General features: G+C 37.2%; 1 protein-coding gene across 1 annotated transcript in view; it reads left to right on the forward strand.

Moving 5' to 3' along the window:
- Positions 1-7453, forward strand: part of COL4A5 (collagen type IV alpha 5 chain) — a 245546-nt gene extending 238093 nt beyond the window's left edge. The window contains exons 48-51 of the mRNA XM_061409403.1: positions 1389-1566; positions 4746-4860; positions 5184-5356; positions 6194-7453. Coding sequence (XP_061265387.1) covers positions 1389-1566; positions 4746-4860; positions 5184-5356; positions 6194-6275 — 548 coding nt within the window. The 3' untranslated portion in view covers positions 6276-7453. The remainder of the gene's footprint in view (positions 1-1388; positions 1567-4745; positions 4861-5183; positions 5357-6193) is intronic.
- Positions 7454-20092: the final 12639 nt, after the last annotated feature.

Raw genomic sequence — 20092 nt, forward strand, 5'->3', positions numbered from 1 at the left:
TATGATCATTCAAAATAATATGTAACATGTAAAGCCTTAGAGTCACAGAAAATCAGTTCAAATTATTTTAAATTCTTGTTTCAGAGAATATGATTGGATCCTCAGTAAAAGACATTGAATAATAAAAAAAAATACATTAGGATAAAACTGTGTGAGAGAAGTAGAATGGAAATACAATGTAAAAGGAGCATTGTATAATTTCCAATTGTTAAATATGAGTTTCTGTACTTTTAAAAAGGTTTATTGTTTTAGGTTTCAAATAATTACATTGGATACATTTAAAAGAGTGATGTCAAAGTTTGCTTTTAAATATAAATATTCACAAAACACTGGAAATGACAGCTGGTAATGTTGAAATGTGGTTTGCAAAATTCCAGACTCCAGTATTACCAAGTATAGAAGGGTGGGTTTGGGTCCAAGAGACAATAATATCTTAATAACTGGCACAGTATCAATTTAAACTTCTGATGAAAAATTTGAGGTGTCAACTTAAAAATGTGAGGGAGATACATCGTTTTTCATCATTCTTTGTGAGTAAATGAGAAAAGAAAAGCCTGATCGCAGGTAGAGATATTATTGTCCCTACCAGCTCAGAAATTTCAACGCTCTAGTTCCTTTCTCCCACCCCCCACCCCGCATCTTTCTTTCCTTTCTCCCTCATTTATTTTTCCCCCTTGTATTATTTACTTCCAAACCTGTCCATGGTTGCTGTGCCTATTAGTCAGCACTACAATTGTCCCTAGGCGTAAAGATATGGGGAACCCACATAAGACACATACTAGGGATGTCTTGGAAGAAGGGAGGGCATACTGGAGAGGAAATCATATTGTTAGGACTAAGTGTGTGCCCTTCATTTTTGCATAATAAATTACTCAATATTCTCCATAAGGCACCACTGTTTATAAGACGCATAACTGGTTTAAAAAGAGTGTTGGGGAATATATAATGAGCTAGCACAATAAATGTCTACATAAGTTGTAAGATATATCCTGATTTTAGAAATGTTAAAATATGAGTAAATGTACATCTTTTAATTGAAGAATTAAAGTGTAGTTATCATCTAGAAAATGAAAGTGTTAGTCACAGTCATGTCAGACTCTTTGTGACCCATGGACTATCGTCCACCAGTCTCCTCTGTCCATGGAATTCTCCAGGCAAGAATACTGGAGTGCATTGCCATTTCCTTCTCCAGGGGATCTTCCTGACCCAGGTATCAAACATGGATCTCCTGCATTGCAGGCAGACTCTTTACTGATTGAGTCACCAGAGAAGACCTGGTTATCATCTAAGAAATAGGGAAAAGTTCCTCTTTGAAAGGTTGTTTGTTAGTATGTTAGAAGAAACTAATTATCATGACACTTTTCCTTTTTCTCCCTAATTCTTCCCAGGAACAGCCGGCAGCTGCCTTCGTCGTTTCAGTACCATGCCTTTCATGTTCTGCAACATCAATAATGTTTGCAACTTTGCTTCAAGAAATGATTATTCTTACTGGCTCTCCACCCCAGAGCCCATGCCAATGAGCATGGAACCCCTGAAGGGGCAGAGCATCCAGCCATTCATTAGTCGGTGAGACATGGGTACTGTTGACATTTGCTGATATCCAGTTAGTTTAGCTAGTTAGAAATGAGTCCAGAGATAATGATCTGACCATATTCCTCTCAGGTTAGGTAGAACAGAGGAACTTTATAATGTTCAATATGTAGTTTGATCCATATTTATTGGGGATCTTCTTTTGACCAGGACCAGTGATATACTAGTGTAATATCACCAAAAAAAAAAAAAACCCTCACAATCTAGTCATTAGGCAAGTATACATAAATTAATATGTATCAGGCTTGGGCTCAATGCAGCAATAAATCTAATAAAGTATTATGAAAGTATTAGGAAAGGGATATTTAATTCCAACTGGAGAAATCTGAGATATGGAAGAAATGTGTTTTGAACTGTTTAGCCCTTTAAGGATGTAAAGGACTTGAGACAGGCATTTATAATGGAGAAGAGCATTCTAGGTAGAGAAAATGGGAATGGATTTGTAGACCGATGTGTCTAGAATATACTATTAGTGTCCAAAGGGTGCAGAGGGAGAAGAGATTGGAAAGTTAATTTGGACCCAGTCAGTAGAAGGCTTTCAGTGTCAGGTTTTAGTTTGAACTTTATTTGGTATATAATGGGGACCTTTGAAGTTTTTGAGCTACATTTCAGGGAAGATTACAGAAGCATAAATGTGTAACATGATTCCGGAGGGGATAATCCAGGGGTAAGAGACCAGAGAGATTAAGCATATTGCTATAGTCCTTGTAGGAGTGCTTTGGAACTCTCAGTGGGGTACGTGTATCACATTAATAGAATAAATAAGATTTGGCAATTGATTAGTTATGGGAAGGAAACGTGATAGCTGAGACTTGGAGCATGAGTATCTAAGAGGAGGGAGGTACTGTTAATAAAGATTTCCTAGAATGTTGCCACATTAGAACCCGGGTAAAACTCTACCTCCTAAGCATATTAGGTATCGCCATCTTCATTCTGATCATGACCCAATTGATCTAGGAGTCTAGTAACCATAAAGGATGAATCATTGGAAACTTTAGTTTCTTTGACATTAAATATAAAGGTTAAGCCTAGTTCAGCCACTCTTTTTTTTTTATTTTATTTTATTTTTAAACTTTACAATATTGTATTAGTTTTGCCAAATATCGAAATGAATCCGCCACAGGTATAGCTGTGTTCCCCATCCTGAACCCTCCTCCCTCCTCCCTCCCCTACCCTCCCTCTGGGTCGTCCCAGTGCACCAGCCCCAAGCATCCAGTATCGTGCATCGAACCTGGACTGGCGACTCGTTTCATACATGATATTATACGTGTTTCAATGCCATTCTCCCAAATCTCCCCACCCTCTCCCTCTCCCACAGAGTCCATAAGACTGATCTATACATCAGTGTCTCTTTTGCTGTCTCATACACAGGGTTATTGTTACCATCTTTCCTTTGGGAATTCATTTTTATAACGAAATAAAGCTATCTTTATTCACAGGTGACATGATAGTCTACATAGAAAATCTTACCCTTTCCTTCACAAATCTATAAAATATTTTCTAATACTAACGAGTGAGTCTATTAAAGTTGCAGGATATATAATGATTATATTCCTATGATAGAAAAATTATTTGCAATTGCCATCCAAACATAAAATACCTGGAATAAGATGAACAAAAGCTGTACAATGTTTGTAAACTAAAAATCTACAAAACACCGAGAAAATTTTTTGAAAAGAGCCAAGTAACTTAAATTTAAATTAAAAAAAAAAAGAGCTAAGTAACTATAGAGATATACTATGTTCAGGGAATGCAGAATGCAATATTTTTGACATGTCAATTCTGCCCAAATTGATCCACAGATTCAGTATAATCGTTATTAAAATTCTATAAGGTTTTTATATTTCCTGTAGAAATTGGCAAGCTGATAATAAAAGTTATATGGAAAAGCAAAGGGCATAGAGGAGCCCAAAAAATTTTGATAAGGAAGAACAGAGTCAAAGGACTCACATTTCCTGACAGTGTGAATTACTACAAAACTACAGTAATTAAGATAGTATGAAATTGGTGTTAGAAGAGGCATATAGACTAACATAAAAAATAGGGAATTCAAAAATAGATCCAAATTCATATCATTAACAGATGAGTACAAAACAGGTATTCAGATAATTTTATAAAAAGATAATCTTTTCAACAAATGGTGCTGAAACTATTAGATAACCATATGCAGTGAATAAATAAAAAAGATCCATAACCTCACATCTTACATATATACAAAAATCAACTTTAAATGGATCATAGGCCTAAAGGTAAAACCAAAACTATGTAAGTTTTCAAGGAGAGGGTAAGGTAAAAATCTTATGAGTTTAGTAAAGATCTCCTAGACAGGGACAAGAAGAATAAATCATAAAAAATGATAAATAGGGCTTCTTCTGGGAATTCATTTTTGTGCATGTGATTTTTTTTTTTAACAGTCCCAATTCTTTGGAGTAAAAGATCTCCTAAAGGCATTCCCTATTTGGTAGATAAAGTTTGCCAAATTGGTTTAGTCATATTTCAAAAGGTCCCGTCTTGCTCTTTATTAAAGATTTGGTAGACTTAGCTGCACTGTACTTGATTTTATAGACAAGTACCCAGACACCGCATCTCCAGGTGCCTTGGTACTTGTCCAGTATTCTGTTTATGTTGTACTTCTAAAGAGAGAGCCAAATGGTTAATAAATATCCCTTGGGCCAAAAATAATGGGCAGGGATTAAGAAAGTGTCTTGTTTCTTGTCTTCTTCAGTTTACCAAACATTGTTCTTAGCACAGTTTCAGTAGTACCGAATGTCTACCCTCAAGTTGGACACTTTGACAGCAAGTAGTATGCGCAATACACCAAGCCAAAGTCTTGCAGCAGTTATGACATTGACTATTGCAAGTATGAATACAAGTTTAGGGCAGGATAGAAAATGAAAGTGCCATAGCAGTGGTTCTGTAGTTTCTTAAAAAAAAAAAAAAAAAACTTACAGGTTTCATTTATAACTTTATTACGTATATTGGGAGGCTGGGCTTATTCAAAAGCAGTCCTCAAAGTACATTTCTCTCCTCTTTTTTCTGAGCACTGTAGACCCCTTGATGGGATTTTATAACAGGAAGGCTTCCAAAGAAGAGGGACTGCTATTTCCTGTGTGCTCACTCTGTAGATTGTGTTCCTTCTGCCTTTCCCTTACCAGATGTGCAGTATGTGAAGCTCCGGCCGTGGTGATTGCAGTCCACAGTCAGACCATCCAGATTCCCCGTTGTCCTCAGGGATGGGATTCTCTCTGGATTGGTTATTCCTTCATGATGGTATGAATCACTCTTCCTTGGCTTTGTCATCCTAGCCAACTGTCCACCATATCTACATTTCTTCCTAGTATGAGGAATCCCTGTCATTTGAACCTGGTATAGCTTCTATCCAAGCACTGTGTTCCCTTTCATACATTTGCTGGAACAGATGTTCACAATCTACCTGTTTGTTTTGTTGAGAACCTTTGGTGTGGATTCTGTTCTCTTAACTTTGGCTCTATTTACTTCACTGGATTTGAATATTTGGCCAAGGTCAGCACTTATCTTTGGATACTCACTAAGGTTCATGGGTATTGTGGCACATTTTCCCTTGTCTTTTCTAGCACACAAGTGCAGGGGCAGAGGGCTCAGGCCAAGCCCTGGCCTCCCCTGGTTCCTGCTTAGAAGAGTTTCGTTCAGCTCCCTTCATTGAGTGTCATGGGCGGGGGACCTGCAACTATTACGCCAACTCCTACAGCTTTTGGCTGGCGACTGTAGATGTGTCAGACATGTTCAGGTAAGGCGCTTATGGCTTTAGTTTAGGTCTTAAGCCTCCTTCAGAGGTGCTGGAGGAAGAGAGAGGCAGTTTGTGAATGGTTTATACCCAACAAATGTTAGAAATTTAAAGGACCATGTACTTTATTCTTGCTTGTTCTCCTCATATAACAGACTCAGGTCAGAAAAACATACTTGACTAATAATAGGTGTATGTGGTTTGAGATGTCATGATGATAATTCTTTAAAAGCAAAACAGAGCAAGAAAAGATTGTGTGACCTTCTCAGTAACCCATGAGCAACTGTTCGACTAGACTGAAGCCACCCTAGAAACTGAAGTAGTCTGTGTTGCTTCCCCAGTCCAGTAGTCTCTTTCCCAGGTTGTTTTCAAGGCTTTCATCCAAGTATTTGAATGAGTAAGGCCACCTGTAATACATGTGCCTGCAGGGGACTTTATTCTATTGGGTTTTTTTTATTTCTATTTTTATATGTTGCTTCTTTTGAGTTATTAACATTTTTCTTATGTATTATCTTTCTGTAACCGTTATGTGTTATGTATTATCATCTATTCATCATCAATTGCCCCTCGTTTTAGGACTGTTAGAAGAATTTATAAGAGAAAGAGAGGGAGAAACAAATAGACGAGGATGAGAGTGGTGGGGAGGAGAATCACTAAGATACCTATAACCACTAATGGCTCTTAGGCCATACCAGTCATTGCACTAGATTGCATTGCTCAAAAGTTAACCATTAAGTCAACTACTTAAACACAATAGAATGTTAAAGTATGAATTGAACCAATAATAGAATTAAAATACCAGAAAAGGCTAATTTGATAGTCTTGTTTTTTATTTCCCAGCAAACCTCAATCAGAAACGCTGAAAGCAGGAGACTTGAGGACACGTATTAGCCGATGTCAAGTGTGCATGAAGAGGACATAACATTTTGAAGAATTCTTTGTGTGTTTTTAAATGTGATATAGATATATATATATATATATATATACACATATATATATATATAAAATTCCCAGGATGCAATGTCTCACTCTCCCCAATTTTACCACTGCTGCCACCCATGGTGCTACTATATATGACCAAGAGAACATGCGGACTAGTAAATCATGAAGATTCAGATGTACCTCAGCAATGTGCCAGAGCAAGGTCTCTATTTTTCTACGAATGAAATGAGGAAATGAATTTACTTTTTGGGTCCAGGATGACTTTCTCCAAGGATTATAAGATGAAGATTATATATTTTGCCCAGTAACTAAAATGGCACGTTAAAAATTCAATTAAGAGAAGAATCATACTGAGTAAAATAAAAGACTGCAGTTTGGGGGAAGAATTATTTTTCATGGTGCTACTAATCCTACTGTATCCCAGTTTTTTAATATAAAAGTGTTAAGCTTATTTTGCTCTGTAAGTAAAGAATGTGTATATTGTGTAAACAGCCTTTTAGTGCAAAATGTTGTCATTTACAGGTGACCTGACATGAATCACTTTTACAGAAAACTTAGGAAAATCTAGAATACAGACAGCAAGATTTTATATCCAGGTTTATCAAAGTGAGAGTTTATATTCTTGTATCAAGTCACTACTGAGAGTAAATTTGAGTTTTTTCCCCAAAGTTCTCATTTGACTTTTTTAAAAAAGGTCATTTTTAGTCACTTTAATCAGAATTTTAAATGTACATCTTACATACCAAATGATAATATCTAATGATGCAACTTCTCTTTTGCTGTATTCTCCAAGACACTCAACACTAGACGCCCCCAGCTTTGATGTTTCTTACATCTTGATTTTGCTCATCCCTGACTGGGCAAATTCTCCCATATAATTTTGTAAAACAAAAACATTTAAAAAGTTGACGATTTTCTTCCCTGTGCTTTTTACATAAGAATTATTCTCCTGTGGTCTCTGCTTGTTCAAGAACTGGGAAGACAATACTTAGTTTGTCTTCTCTCTTCAATTACAAAGCCAACTGATATTTCTTACTGTTTTATTTTAAACACTATTATAGTCATAGAACACCTTATTTCCCTAGCTGTCATCTTCTCACTAAATGTTTTTAACTCACCAATATCAATTTAATTAAAGATATCATATGTTAAGGATGATTTGTTGTGTATCTCTTCAGCCTATGTGTAAAAATACTGCTCATTTACAGATAGACCACACTTCTGCACATCACCAAGTAGTCACTCTTCTCAGAGAACCATTTAGAACAGTTCAAAGGCAAAAGAGGTTTCTGCAGACTTTGATCACTCTGATACCTGAAAGGAGACTTACCAGCTGAGCCACCAGGGAAGCCCAATAGGAGACATAGTAAAGCACTTTTTCCAGTGAAGAGAACAACACATTGGGAAGTATTTTGAGGTGATAAATTTATTAACGTTGTGTTGATGGCTAAGAAAGGAAGCAGAACTACTTTTCATCTTGGGAATTCATTAATAGTATTTAAAGCGGATTAGTGAGTTAATATTCCTATTGATTAAGAGTGAACACATGTAGGTCTCTAAAATAGTCGTAGACTTGCCTCTATAATAAAATGTGTGTTACAGTTAAGATATGAAACAACCAAAGGATTTTGAGAAGTTTAGACCCTAATGTGAGCTCATGCTCTAAGCTCTAAAGCTTAGAGCCTATAGTGGTAAAATTTAGGTTCTAAACAATGGTAGATAATACTGCTGATTTCCAGTAATGCTGTTGATTTCAAGGCTAATCAATTGCAAATTCTAGCTTTATTTTTCTGTGAGCTACACACACGAAAACACTAATGGGTTATTGTAAGTGAAATTCCATATTACATTCTATGCATTTTTCTATATGCTATACACCTGAAGGTTGCTCCTTGAGTTATAGCTGCAAGCACAGATTCCAGAGATTTTGCTGTTTGTAGCTTTCTCTTTCATATTTAGCTGACTGAAAATCTTGGCTCAAAAAGAACCTCCTAGATTTTAATAGTAGCATGTATAGCTGGTCTTTGTGTTTCTTGAATGCCCTAACTATTCCCAACCCTGTTTTGTTGTTTAAAGTACATGAACCAAATCCCTTCCAGAACCTTAATGCTGTTAACTCACCCTTGCCACTGAATATTCAGATTATTCTGATGTAACTGCTCTAGTAGTTACCTATAGTGAGTTTTGCAGTCAAACAGTTAATGGTTTTCCCACATAGGCAGGCAATTTTCTACTTAATAAGATATAGTTATTACATGTAGCAACCAAGTGAGATTATGTGTGTGTGTGTGTGTGTGTGTGTGTGTGTATGCCACATTGCTATCACACTGATCACTTCCAAGCTTCCGAAGTGTTTTTACTGGACACCTTGTGGATTGTATAGTGTCTTTTTTCACCTGGCCAAATTTGAAAAGTACTTTCTTATGGTGCTAGTGAGGTTCTTTGCTTCAATTGACATGTATAATCAAAAACTCACTGGTCATGCCAAGCCATCAGAAGTTTATTCATATGTTAATCACAAGAGGGCACTATAGCCTATAAAAATAAATCAACATGGAAATAACTCAGCATGTATTTGTTGAGCTCATTGTTGATGATGGCGGTGGAGTTGTCTAAAGCCCTACCTTTTAGATTCCTTGTTTTGGTTTCATGTATTCTTTCATCTTCATGAAGATCAATAGCAAGTATATCAAGAGATGGCCCAGTTACCCAATATTTGCATCCAAAATAAGGGACAGCTCTGCTGTCAAAGATTTTCTTAAGAGCTTGATTAGGAGTTGGCTCTGGTAGTAATTCCTGTGCCCCTCAACACAGAAGCAAATGTCCTTGCTCCTCTGTGCAATCACTTTTGTTTGGCCAGGATTTCAGTTGGCATCTTTAGCAGAGAAGCTCTGTTCTCAGGCTGGACTTTAAAAACATGTTCATCCCTAGGCAGTTCCAACATATATTGAATAATATTTTAAAATCATATGTCATTTCAATTTTACAGCAGTGGTTTCTAAAGTATATTTGGGATGTTTGGAAGCTTTTTATGGTGGAAGCACTCATAAGTTGGGACACTGAAGGAAAAAGTCAAGTTAGGCCTGTCTCCCAAGTTCCATAACAACAAACATTCATTAGATACTTATTAGCTTGGCACCCCACTCCAGTACTCTTGCTGGGAAAATCCCATGGACAGAGGAGCCTGGTAGGCTGCAGTCCATGGGGTCGCTAAGAGTCAGGCACGACTGAGCGACTTCACTTTCACTTTTCACTTCTATGCTTTGGAGAAGGAAATCGCAACCCACTCCAGTGTTCTTGCCTGGAGAATCCCAAGGACGGGGAAGCCTGGTGGGCTGCCATCTGTGGGGTCGCACAGAGTCTGACACGACTGAAGCGACTTAGCAGCAGTAGCAGCAGCACCTTGTAGGGCACAATGATAGACAGCAATCCAAAATCAGCTCAACCAGAAAGGTCATCACTTTAATATATACTTCCAAAAAGAGGTATGCTGCTCTGTCTTTGACTGCTAAATCTTTCTAATTCTAGGCCAAACCAGAACAGATCCTAAGGCTTTTTGCTGACTGGAGGAAGCTGATTCACCAGTCCATTCTCTAATACATGGACAGACTAAATCACATTTGATGTGAAAGTGTTAGTCACTCAGTCGTGTCCGACTCTTGCAACCCCATGGACTGTAGCCCACCAGGCTCCTCTGTCCATGGGATTCTCTAGGTGAGAATACTGGAGTGGGTAGCCATTTATGTAACTGTAATTCTCTATTTTTCTATGAGTAGACAGCATGCCCAACACCTGACTCCATAGGATGACGAATTGCTGATAGCATATTCATTTATGTCAGATATCGTCTTGTTTTTCTCCTCCAGATTCGTATTGCATTCTTCACCCTACTTTTTGCCCCCAAAGGTTCCTGTGCTCTCTGACTTCTGCTTGGGGTCAAGCAATGGGACTCCTCAATAGGACAGAGTGACGGCCAAGACTGAGATTATGGTATTTATTTTTATGAGGCCTCTAAGGTCACCTCAGATTGGCTTGTATTTTTCAATCGAATGTCTCTTCTCCTCTCAAGATGACCTGTTTTTAATTATCTCCCCCTCTGATTTTAGTAACATCTCTTACCCCTTCAGGTCTCTGTTTATGATGACAAGTCTGCTGCTCCTGGGCTGCTCACCCTGGATTCCTGTATTTTGTGGTTTCCCAACAGACTACCTATATCTTTCTATACTCTCCACAGACTTGTCCTAATATAAATGTATTATCTGTTATTGATAACCTGATGAATGCACAACCACTTCTCATTTCCAAAATCTGTGGGAGGTGCTTCATTCTATAGGTGGCAAAATGAGGCTGAATTGATAAAGCTGACATGCATGATTAGCATCTTTCCACATTGTGCTGAGGGATAAGCCAGAAGAAATGACTTAATATCACCTAATCTAAGACCTATTTACTAAGCTTTATTGGAAGCTGTGTTCCAAGGTCTTAGGGTGAAATGAGGCAAAAATATATGCATTATAATCTTCAACTATATGCCTTTTTTTCAAATATTGTATCACTATGTCTCAAAAGAATGCATCTTGACTTTCCCCCCAGTTGGTCATTTGGTTTGCCTCACACCACACCAAATGAAGAATCTCAGTTGGCACTGACAATTTGATTCCTGAAAACTCCTGAAAGAAAACTCCTAGAAGTACTACTTCCACCCAAGAGATCTGCCAAGTCTGGTGCACATGCCTGCTGGTAGTGAAAAAGTCCCAAAGTGTTACTAAGCCAAGAAATAGACAACTTTAAGCCACCTAAAACAAGTGGTTTTCTAACTTCAAAGTTGGTGGTTTAGTTGCTAAGTCATGTCTAATTCTTGTGACCGCATGGACTGTGGCCCGCCAGGCCCCTCTGTTCATGGGATTTTCCAGCAAGAATACTGGAGTCATCATTGAATGTACAAGAGTGAAGACTTAGGCTGGGGATTATGGAAGATGAGACAGCCTCTAAAACCAAAGGCAGTCTGAGACTACCTGCAAATTTCAACCAGGGCCACATAGAGCCTGCCAAGAAGTGATGATACTTTCATTTAAAGTGAAGTAGTTTTATGGTTGACTTCCTTAGGGCCACTAGAGTCTATCACAAAGCCAGAATGGTAAATGAGGTGCCAGATTTTTTGTGTCTTTCTTGAAGCAGTAATTTGACTCTTGCTTGGACTGTAAGGAACACTATTCCTGATGCCTCAATGGCAACAAGAGTAACATGTTTATATAGTTCTTGTTGAGGCAGTCTGAGTGTGAGTTGGAAAAGAATTTCCAGACAGAGTATTGCAGAAAGGAGTGAGTTTATTAAAGAGTAGAGATAAAGTGGGCACTGGGAGTACAATGGGGTGACAACTTCTGACAGGCCATGGAGAGTTGACACTTTTCGTGAATAGCCAATTTTTATAGCCTCAAGACAAAGAAACTTCCTGCTGGAAGGTTGACGTTAGGTGATTGGTTGGGGCATAATAGGTTGTTTACTGGAGTGGGCATCTTTGCCTAATTGGGAGTCAGGAAGCTTGTTAGTGATGAACAGGGGGTCTTCGGCAGCAGTTACAAAGGGGCTCAGTTAGCTTCGAAGATAACCTTGGTTCTGGCCTCTGCTTCTGTGGCCTTGGCACAAGGCCTCACACCTCTGGCCTGAGGGCAGGACTCAACAGTTCTCATTAAAATGTCCTTGGGGGCAGGACTCAACAGTTCTCATTAAAATCTCATTCTTCACACATTATTTCATCTGAGCCTCAGTAAGGCTGATATATTCAAAAGTCCATTGTCCATTTTATAGATGCAGAAGCTGAGCCTTATAATGGTTAAGTGACTTTCCCAAGGTCGCAGAACAAACTATTAAGTTCTTTTTCACTCAAAATCTAATCACTATCTAGTCATTAGGAGACCTATATCAAAATATTCAAAATCATACGTACTAGAGATGCTTGTCACTACAGGGATCTCTGCCTCCTGAGAAATGATAAGTTGCATGTTTTCGAAATCTTGGTCCCTAGTTAATGAAGAGTGATTTCCCCAGCACCTTTGTAGCACCTGAGACCCTCTTGAATTAGCTGTTCAACCTAGGGGACTCAGTAAATCCATGGTACCTCATGATCTTCTTCTCTGTCTGGTCTGTCTATGCAATGAAAGGAAACCTTGTGACTCTGGCTTGGTATTGGCCTCACATAACCTTTCTTGGGGATCTTGAATCCAAATGAGCCCCTGGAATTTGAATGCTCTGGTTCACAGATGCTCCAGTGCTACCAGTGTCCAAGTAAGGAACATTGTGTATCAATTGCTATGAAACCTGAGACCATGAAGATACTATCTATCATTTGATTTAGACAATGTAAAAAGTACCCTGGGGGAGGGGAACTTTTCTTCCCTGGGAAGTTCATTATATTTCATTAACACCAGTATAAATAAACACAGAAGCAGCTCGAGTTTGCTAACTATGAGATGCACTGGTCATGTTTTACATGTAGTAACTTTCCTCATTTGGTTTCCCTCAGCAGAAATTTAGGCTGGGAATCAGGTGAACAAACATCAAACCAACTGAGCTAAGGAGTATGAGATTACTTATCAGAATAGAGATACAGGAAGTGTTAAAGACAAGTTGGAAAACATCTTGGCTAAAATAGGGCCCTGCTTAGCTTATAGTAATCAGTAGAGTAAGAAGCTGGACTTTGAGATTACTAGGCTTAAATATGTTAAATTACCTGTGAATCCAAATGTGGCAGCTGTTGCCCACCTTAAGGCCAGCAATCGCACAGAAAACCACCCATATAGAATGGAGAGAGATAACAGCCTAAAGCCATTTTAACAAACATATCCTGCTCTGAGAAAGTGGTATTTTCTTTTTTTCCCTGTATTGTTTTTTTTTAATTGAAGTATACTTGATTTATAATATTAATATGTCTCAGGCATATGTTGTAGTCATAATTTTAAAGGTTATATTCCATTTATAGTTATTACAAAATTTCAGCTATATTCTTTGTGTTGTGCTAAATATCCTTGTCGCTTATTTATTTAATACATAGTAGTTTGTACTTCTTAATCCTCTACTGCTGTCTTGATTCTCTCCACTTCCCTCTCCACACTGATAACCATTAGTTCGTTCTAAATATATGTTTCTCTTTTGTTATATTCATTTGTTAGATTCTACATATAAGTGAAAACATTGTATTTATCTTTGTCCAATTTATTTCACTTAGCATAATGCCCTCCAAGTTCATCCATGCTGTTGAAATGGCAAAATTTCATTCTTTCTATGGTTGAGTAATATATTGTGTATATCTATATAGATGGATGAATGGATGGATGGATAAATATAAACCACATCATCTTTATCCATCTGTTGATGGGCATTTAGGTTGCTTCCGTATCTTGGGAATTGTAAATAGTGCTGCTATGAACTTTGGGGTTCATGTTATCTTTCAGATTAGTATTTTCTTTTTTTTCCTGATATATATATACACCCAAGAGTGGAATTGCTGGCTTATATGGTAATTCTGTGGTGTTGGAGAAGACTCTTGAGAGTTTCTTGGACTGCAAGGAGATCAAACCAGTCCATCCTAAAGGAAATCAGTCCTGAATATTTATTGGAAGGACCGATGCTGAAGCTGAAACTACAATACTTTGGCCACCTGATGAGAAGAACTGACTCATTGGAAAAGACCTTGATGCTGGGAAAGATTGAAGGTGGGAGGAGAAGGGGATGCCAGAGGATGAGATGGTTGGATAGTATCACTGACTCGATGGATCTGAGTTTGAGTAAGCTCCGGGAGTTGGTGATGGACAAGGAAGCCTGGCATGCTGCAGTCCATGGGTTCACAAAGAGTTGAACACGACTGAGGACTGAACTGAGCTGATGATAATTCTATTTTTAGTTTTTAAGGACCCTCCATACTGTTTTCAATAGTGGCTACACCTATTTACATTCTCACTACCAGTGTACAAGAGTTCCCTTTTTTCCACATCCTCAGTAACACTTGCTATTCGTAGGCTTTTTGCCGATATTCTGACACGTGTGAGGTATTATCTCATTGTGCAGAAACTATTATTTTTTTTTTGTTCTCTCTGAGCAAGCAGAAGCAGCCACAGGCACAAGACAATGTACTAAGGCTTTCCCATTGCAGCTGTATCAGGTTTTTCTTCTTCTATTTTCAAAATCTCTTATTAGGTACATTAAGTATTTACTACAGTGGATGTAAAGTGGTATCTCATTGTAGTTTTGATTTGTATTTTCTTAATGCCTAATGGTGGTTTCCCAGGTAGCACAGGGGTAAAGAATCCGTTTGCAGTACAGGAAACATGGGTTTGATCCCTCGGTTGGGAAGATCCCCTAAAGAAGCAAATGGCAACCTACTCCAGTATTCTTGCCTGGAAATCCCATGGACAGAGGAGCCTGGCAGGCTCCATGGGGTTGCAAAGAGTCGGCCATGACTGAGTGACTAAACAACAACAACAACAATACCTAATGTTGTTGAACATATTTTGTGTGCTCGTTGGCTATTTGTGTGTCTTCTTTAGTGAAATGTCTATTCAGATGTTTTGCTCATTTTTAAGTTGAGTTATTTTTCTGTTTACTGTTGAGCTGTGAGAGTTACTTCATATACTCTGAATACTAGTTCCTCATCAATATTTCCAAATATTCCCTTCCATTCTGAGAGTCATCTTGTTACTATCTCAGTGTCTCTTAAAGTACCAAAGATTTTAATTTTGATGAAATCCTATTTATTTATTTTTCCTTTTGTTCCTGGGTCGGGAAGATCTGCTGGAGAAGGGATAGGCTACCCACTCCAGTATTCTTGGGCTTCCCTGGTGGCTCAGCTGGTAAAGAATCTACCTGCAATGTGGGAGACCTGGGTTCAATCCCTGGGTTGGGAAGATCCCCTGGAGAAGGGAAAGGGCTACCCACTCCAGTATTCTGGCCTGGAGAATTCCCTGGATTGTATAGTCCATGGGGTTGCAAAGAGTCAGACCCAGCTTTTACTTTCACTTCGTTGCTTTTGCTGTCAGAGTCATATCTAATCCAAGATCATGAAGATTTGCCCCTATTTTTCTTCCAAGAGTTTTATTGCTTTGCTCTTTCACTCAAATCTTTGATTCATTTTGAGTTAATTTTTATACATGGTACGAGGTAAAGGTCCAACTTCATTATTTTGCATGTGGCTATTCAGTTGTTCTAGCACAATTTGTTGAAAAGACAGTTTTCCCCAACTGAATTGCCTTGGCATAATTTGAAAAATCAATTGATCACAAATGTGTTGGTTTATTTCTAGACTCTCAATTCCATTCCATTGATCTATATGTCTGTCTTTATGCCAGTACCACACAGTCTTAATTACTGTAACATTTGAGTACGTTTTGAAATTGTCAAGTGTGAGTCTTCCAACTTTGTTCTTATTTTTAAGGATTATCTTGGCTTATTCAGTCTCCCTTGTGATTCCATATACGTTTTGGGATCAGCTCGTCACTTACTTCAAGGGAAAAATAGCAAATGGGATTTTGATAAATTGCATTGAATCTGTATATCACTTTGGGGAATATTGTATTTTAAGAATAAGTATTACAACCAATGAACACAGGGTGTCTTATCATTTATGTAGGTCTTCTTTAACTTTTCAAAGGTATTTCGTAGTTTTCAGTAAACAAATATTATACTTCTTTAATTTATTCCTAAGTATTTTATTTTTTCCACTACTATAAATGGAAATTTTGCCTTAATTCTCTTTTTCAATTGTTCATTGCTTGTGTATAGAAATACAATTTTTTGTATATTGAGCCTGTATCCTATAACTTTATTAAATGCATTTGCTAGCTTGAATGACTTCCCAGGTGGCGCTAGTGGTAAAAAACCCACCTGCCAATGCAGAAGACATAAGAGACAGGGGCTCAATCACTGGGTCAGGAAGATCCTCTGGAGAAGGAAATGGCAACTCACTCCAGTATTCTTGCCTGGAGAATTCCATGGACAGAGGAGCCTGGCGGGCTACAGTCCATCGGGTCGCAAAGAGTCGGACATGACTGAAGCTACTTAGCACACACAACTTGAATAGCTTTTAGTGGATTTCTTAGAATTTTCTATATATAAGGTCATATCATCAAAACAGAAGTGATTTTACTTCTTTTCCAATGTTTATGCATTTTATTTATTTTCTTTTACTAATTGATCAGGCTAGACACTCTAGTACAATATTAAATAGAGATGAATGAAAAGAGACATCTTGTTGTACCTAATCTAATGGGAAAAGTTTCAGTCTTTCACCATTAAGTGTGATGTTAGCTGGGGTTTTTCATAGATACCCTGTGTCAGGGTAAGAAACTTCCTTTCTATTCCTAGCTAGTGAGTGTTTTTATCATGAACAGTTGTTGAATATTGTCAAATGATTTTTATGCATCAATTGAGATAATCATGTGGGTTTTTTCCTTCATTCTATTAATTATGTGTATCACATTGATGAATTTTAATATGTCAAACCAACTTTACATTCCAGTAGAAATCCCACTTGATTATGGTATATAATTCTTTTAAGATGCTTTTGAATTTGTTTTGCTAGTATTTTGTTGAGGATATTTTTATACCAATATTCATAAGAATCTGAATCTGTAGTTTTCTTACAATGTCTTCTCAGCATATTACTAACCTCATAGAATGATATAGGAAGTGTTCCTTCCTCTTCAATTTTTTTGGAGGAGTTTGACCAAGGTTTTGTTAATGCTTCCTTAAAAGTTTGGTAGACTTCACCAGTGAAGCTATCTGGTCCTGTGCTTTTTATATGTTGCTTAATTGGATTTGCTAGTGGCATTTATTGTTCTTTTTTGAGGTTTTTTTGTCTATATTCATAAGGAATATTGCTCTGTAGTTTTTTCATCATGTGTCTCTTGTTTTGGTATCTATGAAGTTTTAGCCTCATGGAATGAGTTGAAAAGTTTTGCCTCTTCAATTTTGGGGGGAGAAATTTTGTGAATGATTGGTATTAATTCTTCTTTATATATTTGGTAGAATTCACCAGTTATCTTGTTCTAGGGTTTTATATGTGGGAAGTTTTTAAATTAATTGCTCTATCTTTTTACTTGTTATATCTATTCAGTTTTTTCATTATTTATTGTCAGTTTTGGTGGTTTGTGTTCTAGAAGTATGTTTGTTCCAGTTGATGTGTCTAATTTATTCACATACAATTGCTCATAGTATTCTTTTGTAGATGGGCTTCCCTAGTAGCTCAGATGGTAAAACATCTGCCTGCAGTGCAAGAGACCTGGGTTCGATCCCTGGGTTGGGAAGATCTCCTGGAGAAGGAAATGGCAACCCATTCCAGTATCCTTGCCTGGAAAATTCTGTAGACAGAGGAGTCTGGCAGGCCATTGTCCATGGGGTTGCAGAGTCAGACATGACTGAGTGAAAAACACACATTCTTTTATAGTCATTTTTATCTCTGTAACATTAGTAGTAATGCCTCTCCTTTATATCTGATTTTAATAATTTGGATCCTGTTTATCTTTTGTCTTATCTATCCCATGAATCATAGCCACACTGGCCTCCTTGGAGTTAGAGGTCCATATCTTTAATTCAAGGAATTGGCTTAGATTATCCATGACCCAGCTCCATGGCCTGAAATTGTTCTGAAGGCAATAAGACAGGGCAGATGTAGGTCTTATCAAGTTTGTTTCGCCCTCTTAGGGATCACTGTTCTTTATTACTTGATATGTAGTGTCTTGAAACCCCTTGTTTCATATTCTGAGGTTCTTTCTTTGGTTGTTCAAGTGGGAGATTAAATATGGTCCACCTTGGTCAGAAGTAGAAGTCTTAATATCTTATTATTTACAACTACTTGGTGCCAGCACAGGGTAAATATTTATTACAACAGCAGGCCTAGATCTTTGTAGAGGATTTTGTTTACTATATGGCACATAGGCCTTTAAATGTAGGGTCATCTGTTACCTCTTATGAATATTTTATTAGGATAGCCTGGTCTTTTGTCTCAGCTGTGACTTAACAATTGGAGTTTCAGATATTATTTTCATTAACTCTAGTAATACAGAGTTTTACTTTATCATAAGTGGGGAAAATAGAACAAAAATGGTTTTAGGCTTTGATTACACAAAGTGAAATATTGTGAGCACTACTGGTGAATGAACACATTTCTTAGTGGGGGTTAGGAGTATGAAAACAGGGAAGGAGAAGTGAAAATCCTCCTTTCAAATCCTACATAGCAAACTGTCAATATTTTCATGTACCATGTGTCATAGAACTCTAGACTAAGAAGAAATCTTTCCAATCCCAATCCTTATATCCTATTCTACTAGACCTCTTATCAGGACTTTAATAGCTAGGAAAGATGGTTAAAATAACTTCTCCAAGGGAGAAAAGTGGATGAAAAGAGAATTATTTGGAAAGGTCATAGGGCTTGGTCTATAGCATGTCTAAGATCCCCTGTAGTTCTAAACCTATTTCCAGAATATCAACTCTATACAAACAAAGCAAGAGTCAACTATAGTTTTCTAAGACGTAAAGTAACCAACTGAAACCCTTGACAATTAGAATGTTGACCTATTGTCATTGTTGTGCTTCTACGAAAGACATGGTAGTCTTGCAAAAAAATAAGTTTTTGCAGTTTCTATATCTTATATGAAGTATATCTACTGTGTAATGTGAGATATTTAGCTATAATTCTCAGTACTAAGCACCATCACCTCCTGTCATCCCAGAATGAGCATAATCTTCATATAAAGAGGAAAAAAACATAATAAAAAGGCAAGGTTGGAAAGGTGGTTCCCAAAATGCTTCTGAGAAAGTTAAAACAATAAGAAAAGTTTAAGCATAGATATATTTTAAATGGCAAACATGCATTCAATTCCCTGAAATGTTGTAGAAAGCACAAAAATGTTGAAAAACTTCTTGGGAGTTACAAATATGGAAATATAGAATGAACTGTGGGCATCACATTTTTCTGTACACACTTAAGAATTTCCTTCCCATTTCAGTGTTTTCTTGCTCATTTTGTTACTGAAATGATATTTCAGGTAACTGCCAGTGAAACAGAACACCTTATAATGCATATTCTGAGATTAAAAACTCAAATCATTAACAAAATGAACAGGCAACCTACTGAATGGAAGAATATATTTGAAAATCATATATCCAATAAGGAATTAATATCCAAAATATAAAAAACTGCACAACTCAATAGCAAACAAAACAAAACAAAACCAAACAAACAAAAAATAACCCAAAACAATCTGATTTAAAAAATGCACAGAGGATATGAATAGACATTTCCCCAAAAAAAAGACAGTCAATGGGTACATTAAAAGATGCTCAATATTACTAATCATCAGGTCAATGCAGATCCAAAAAAAAAAATGATATATTTCCTCACACTTGACAGAATGACTATCATCAGAAAGCCAAGAAATAACAAGTGCTGGTGAGGGTGTGGAGAAAAGAGAACGTTAGGTCACTGTTGGTAGAAATATAAATCGGTATAGCCACTAAAAAAAATGTACCGAAGTTCCTCAGAAAACTTAAAACTACCATAAAATCCAACAATTCCACTTCTAGTATTTACCCAAAAAATTCATACTAATTTGAAAAGATATATGCACCCTTATGTTCATTGCAACATTACTTACCAAATAGTCAAGATTTGAAAACAATCTAAGTATCCATCAATGGATGAATAAAGAAGTTGTGGTATATATGTACAATGGAATATTGCTCGGTCACAAAAAGAATAAAATCTTGCCATTTACAGCAACATGGATGAACCTTGAGGGTATTATG

This window comes from Bos javanicus, chromosome X, assembly GCF_032452875.1.
Source record: "Bos javanicus breed banteng chromosome X, ARS-OSU_banteng_1.0, whole genome shotgun sequence".
Lineage (NCBI taxonomy): Eukaryota > Metazoa > Chordata > Mammalia > Artiodactyla > Bovidae > Bos > Bos javanicus.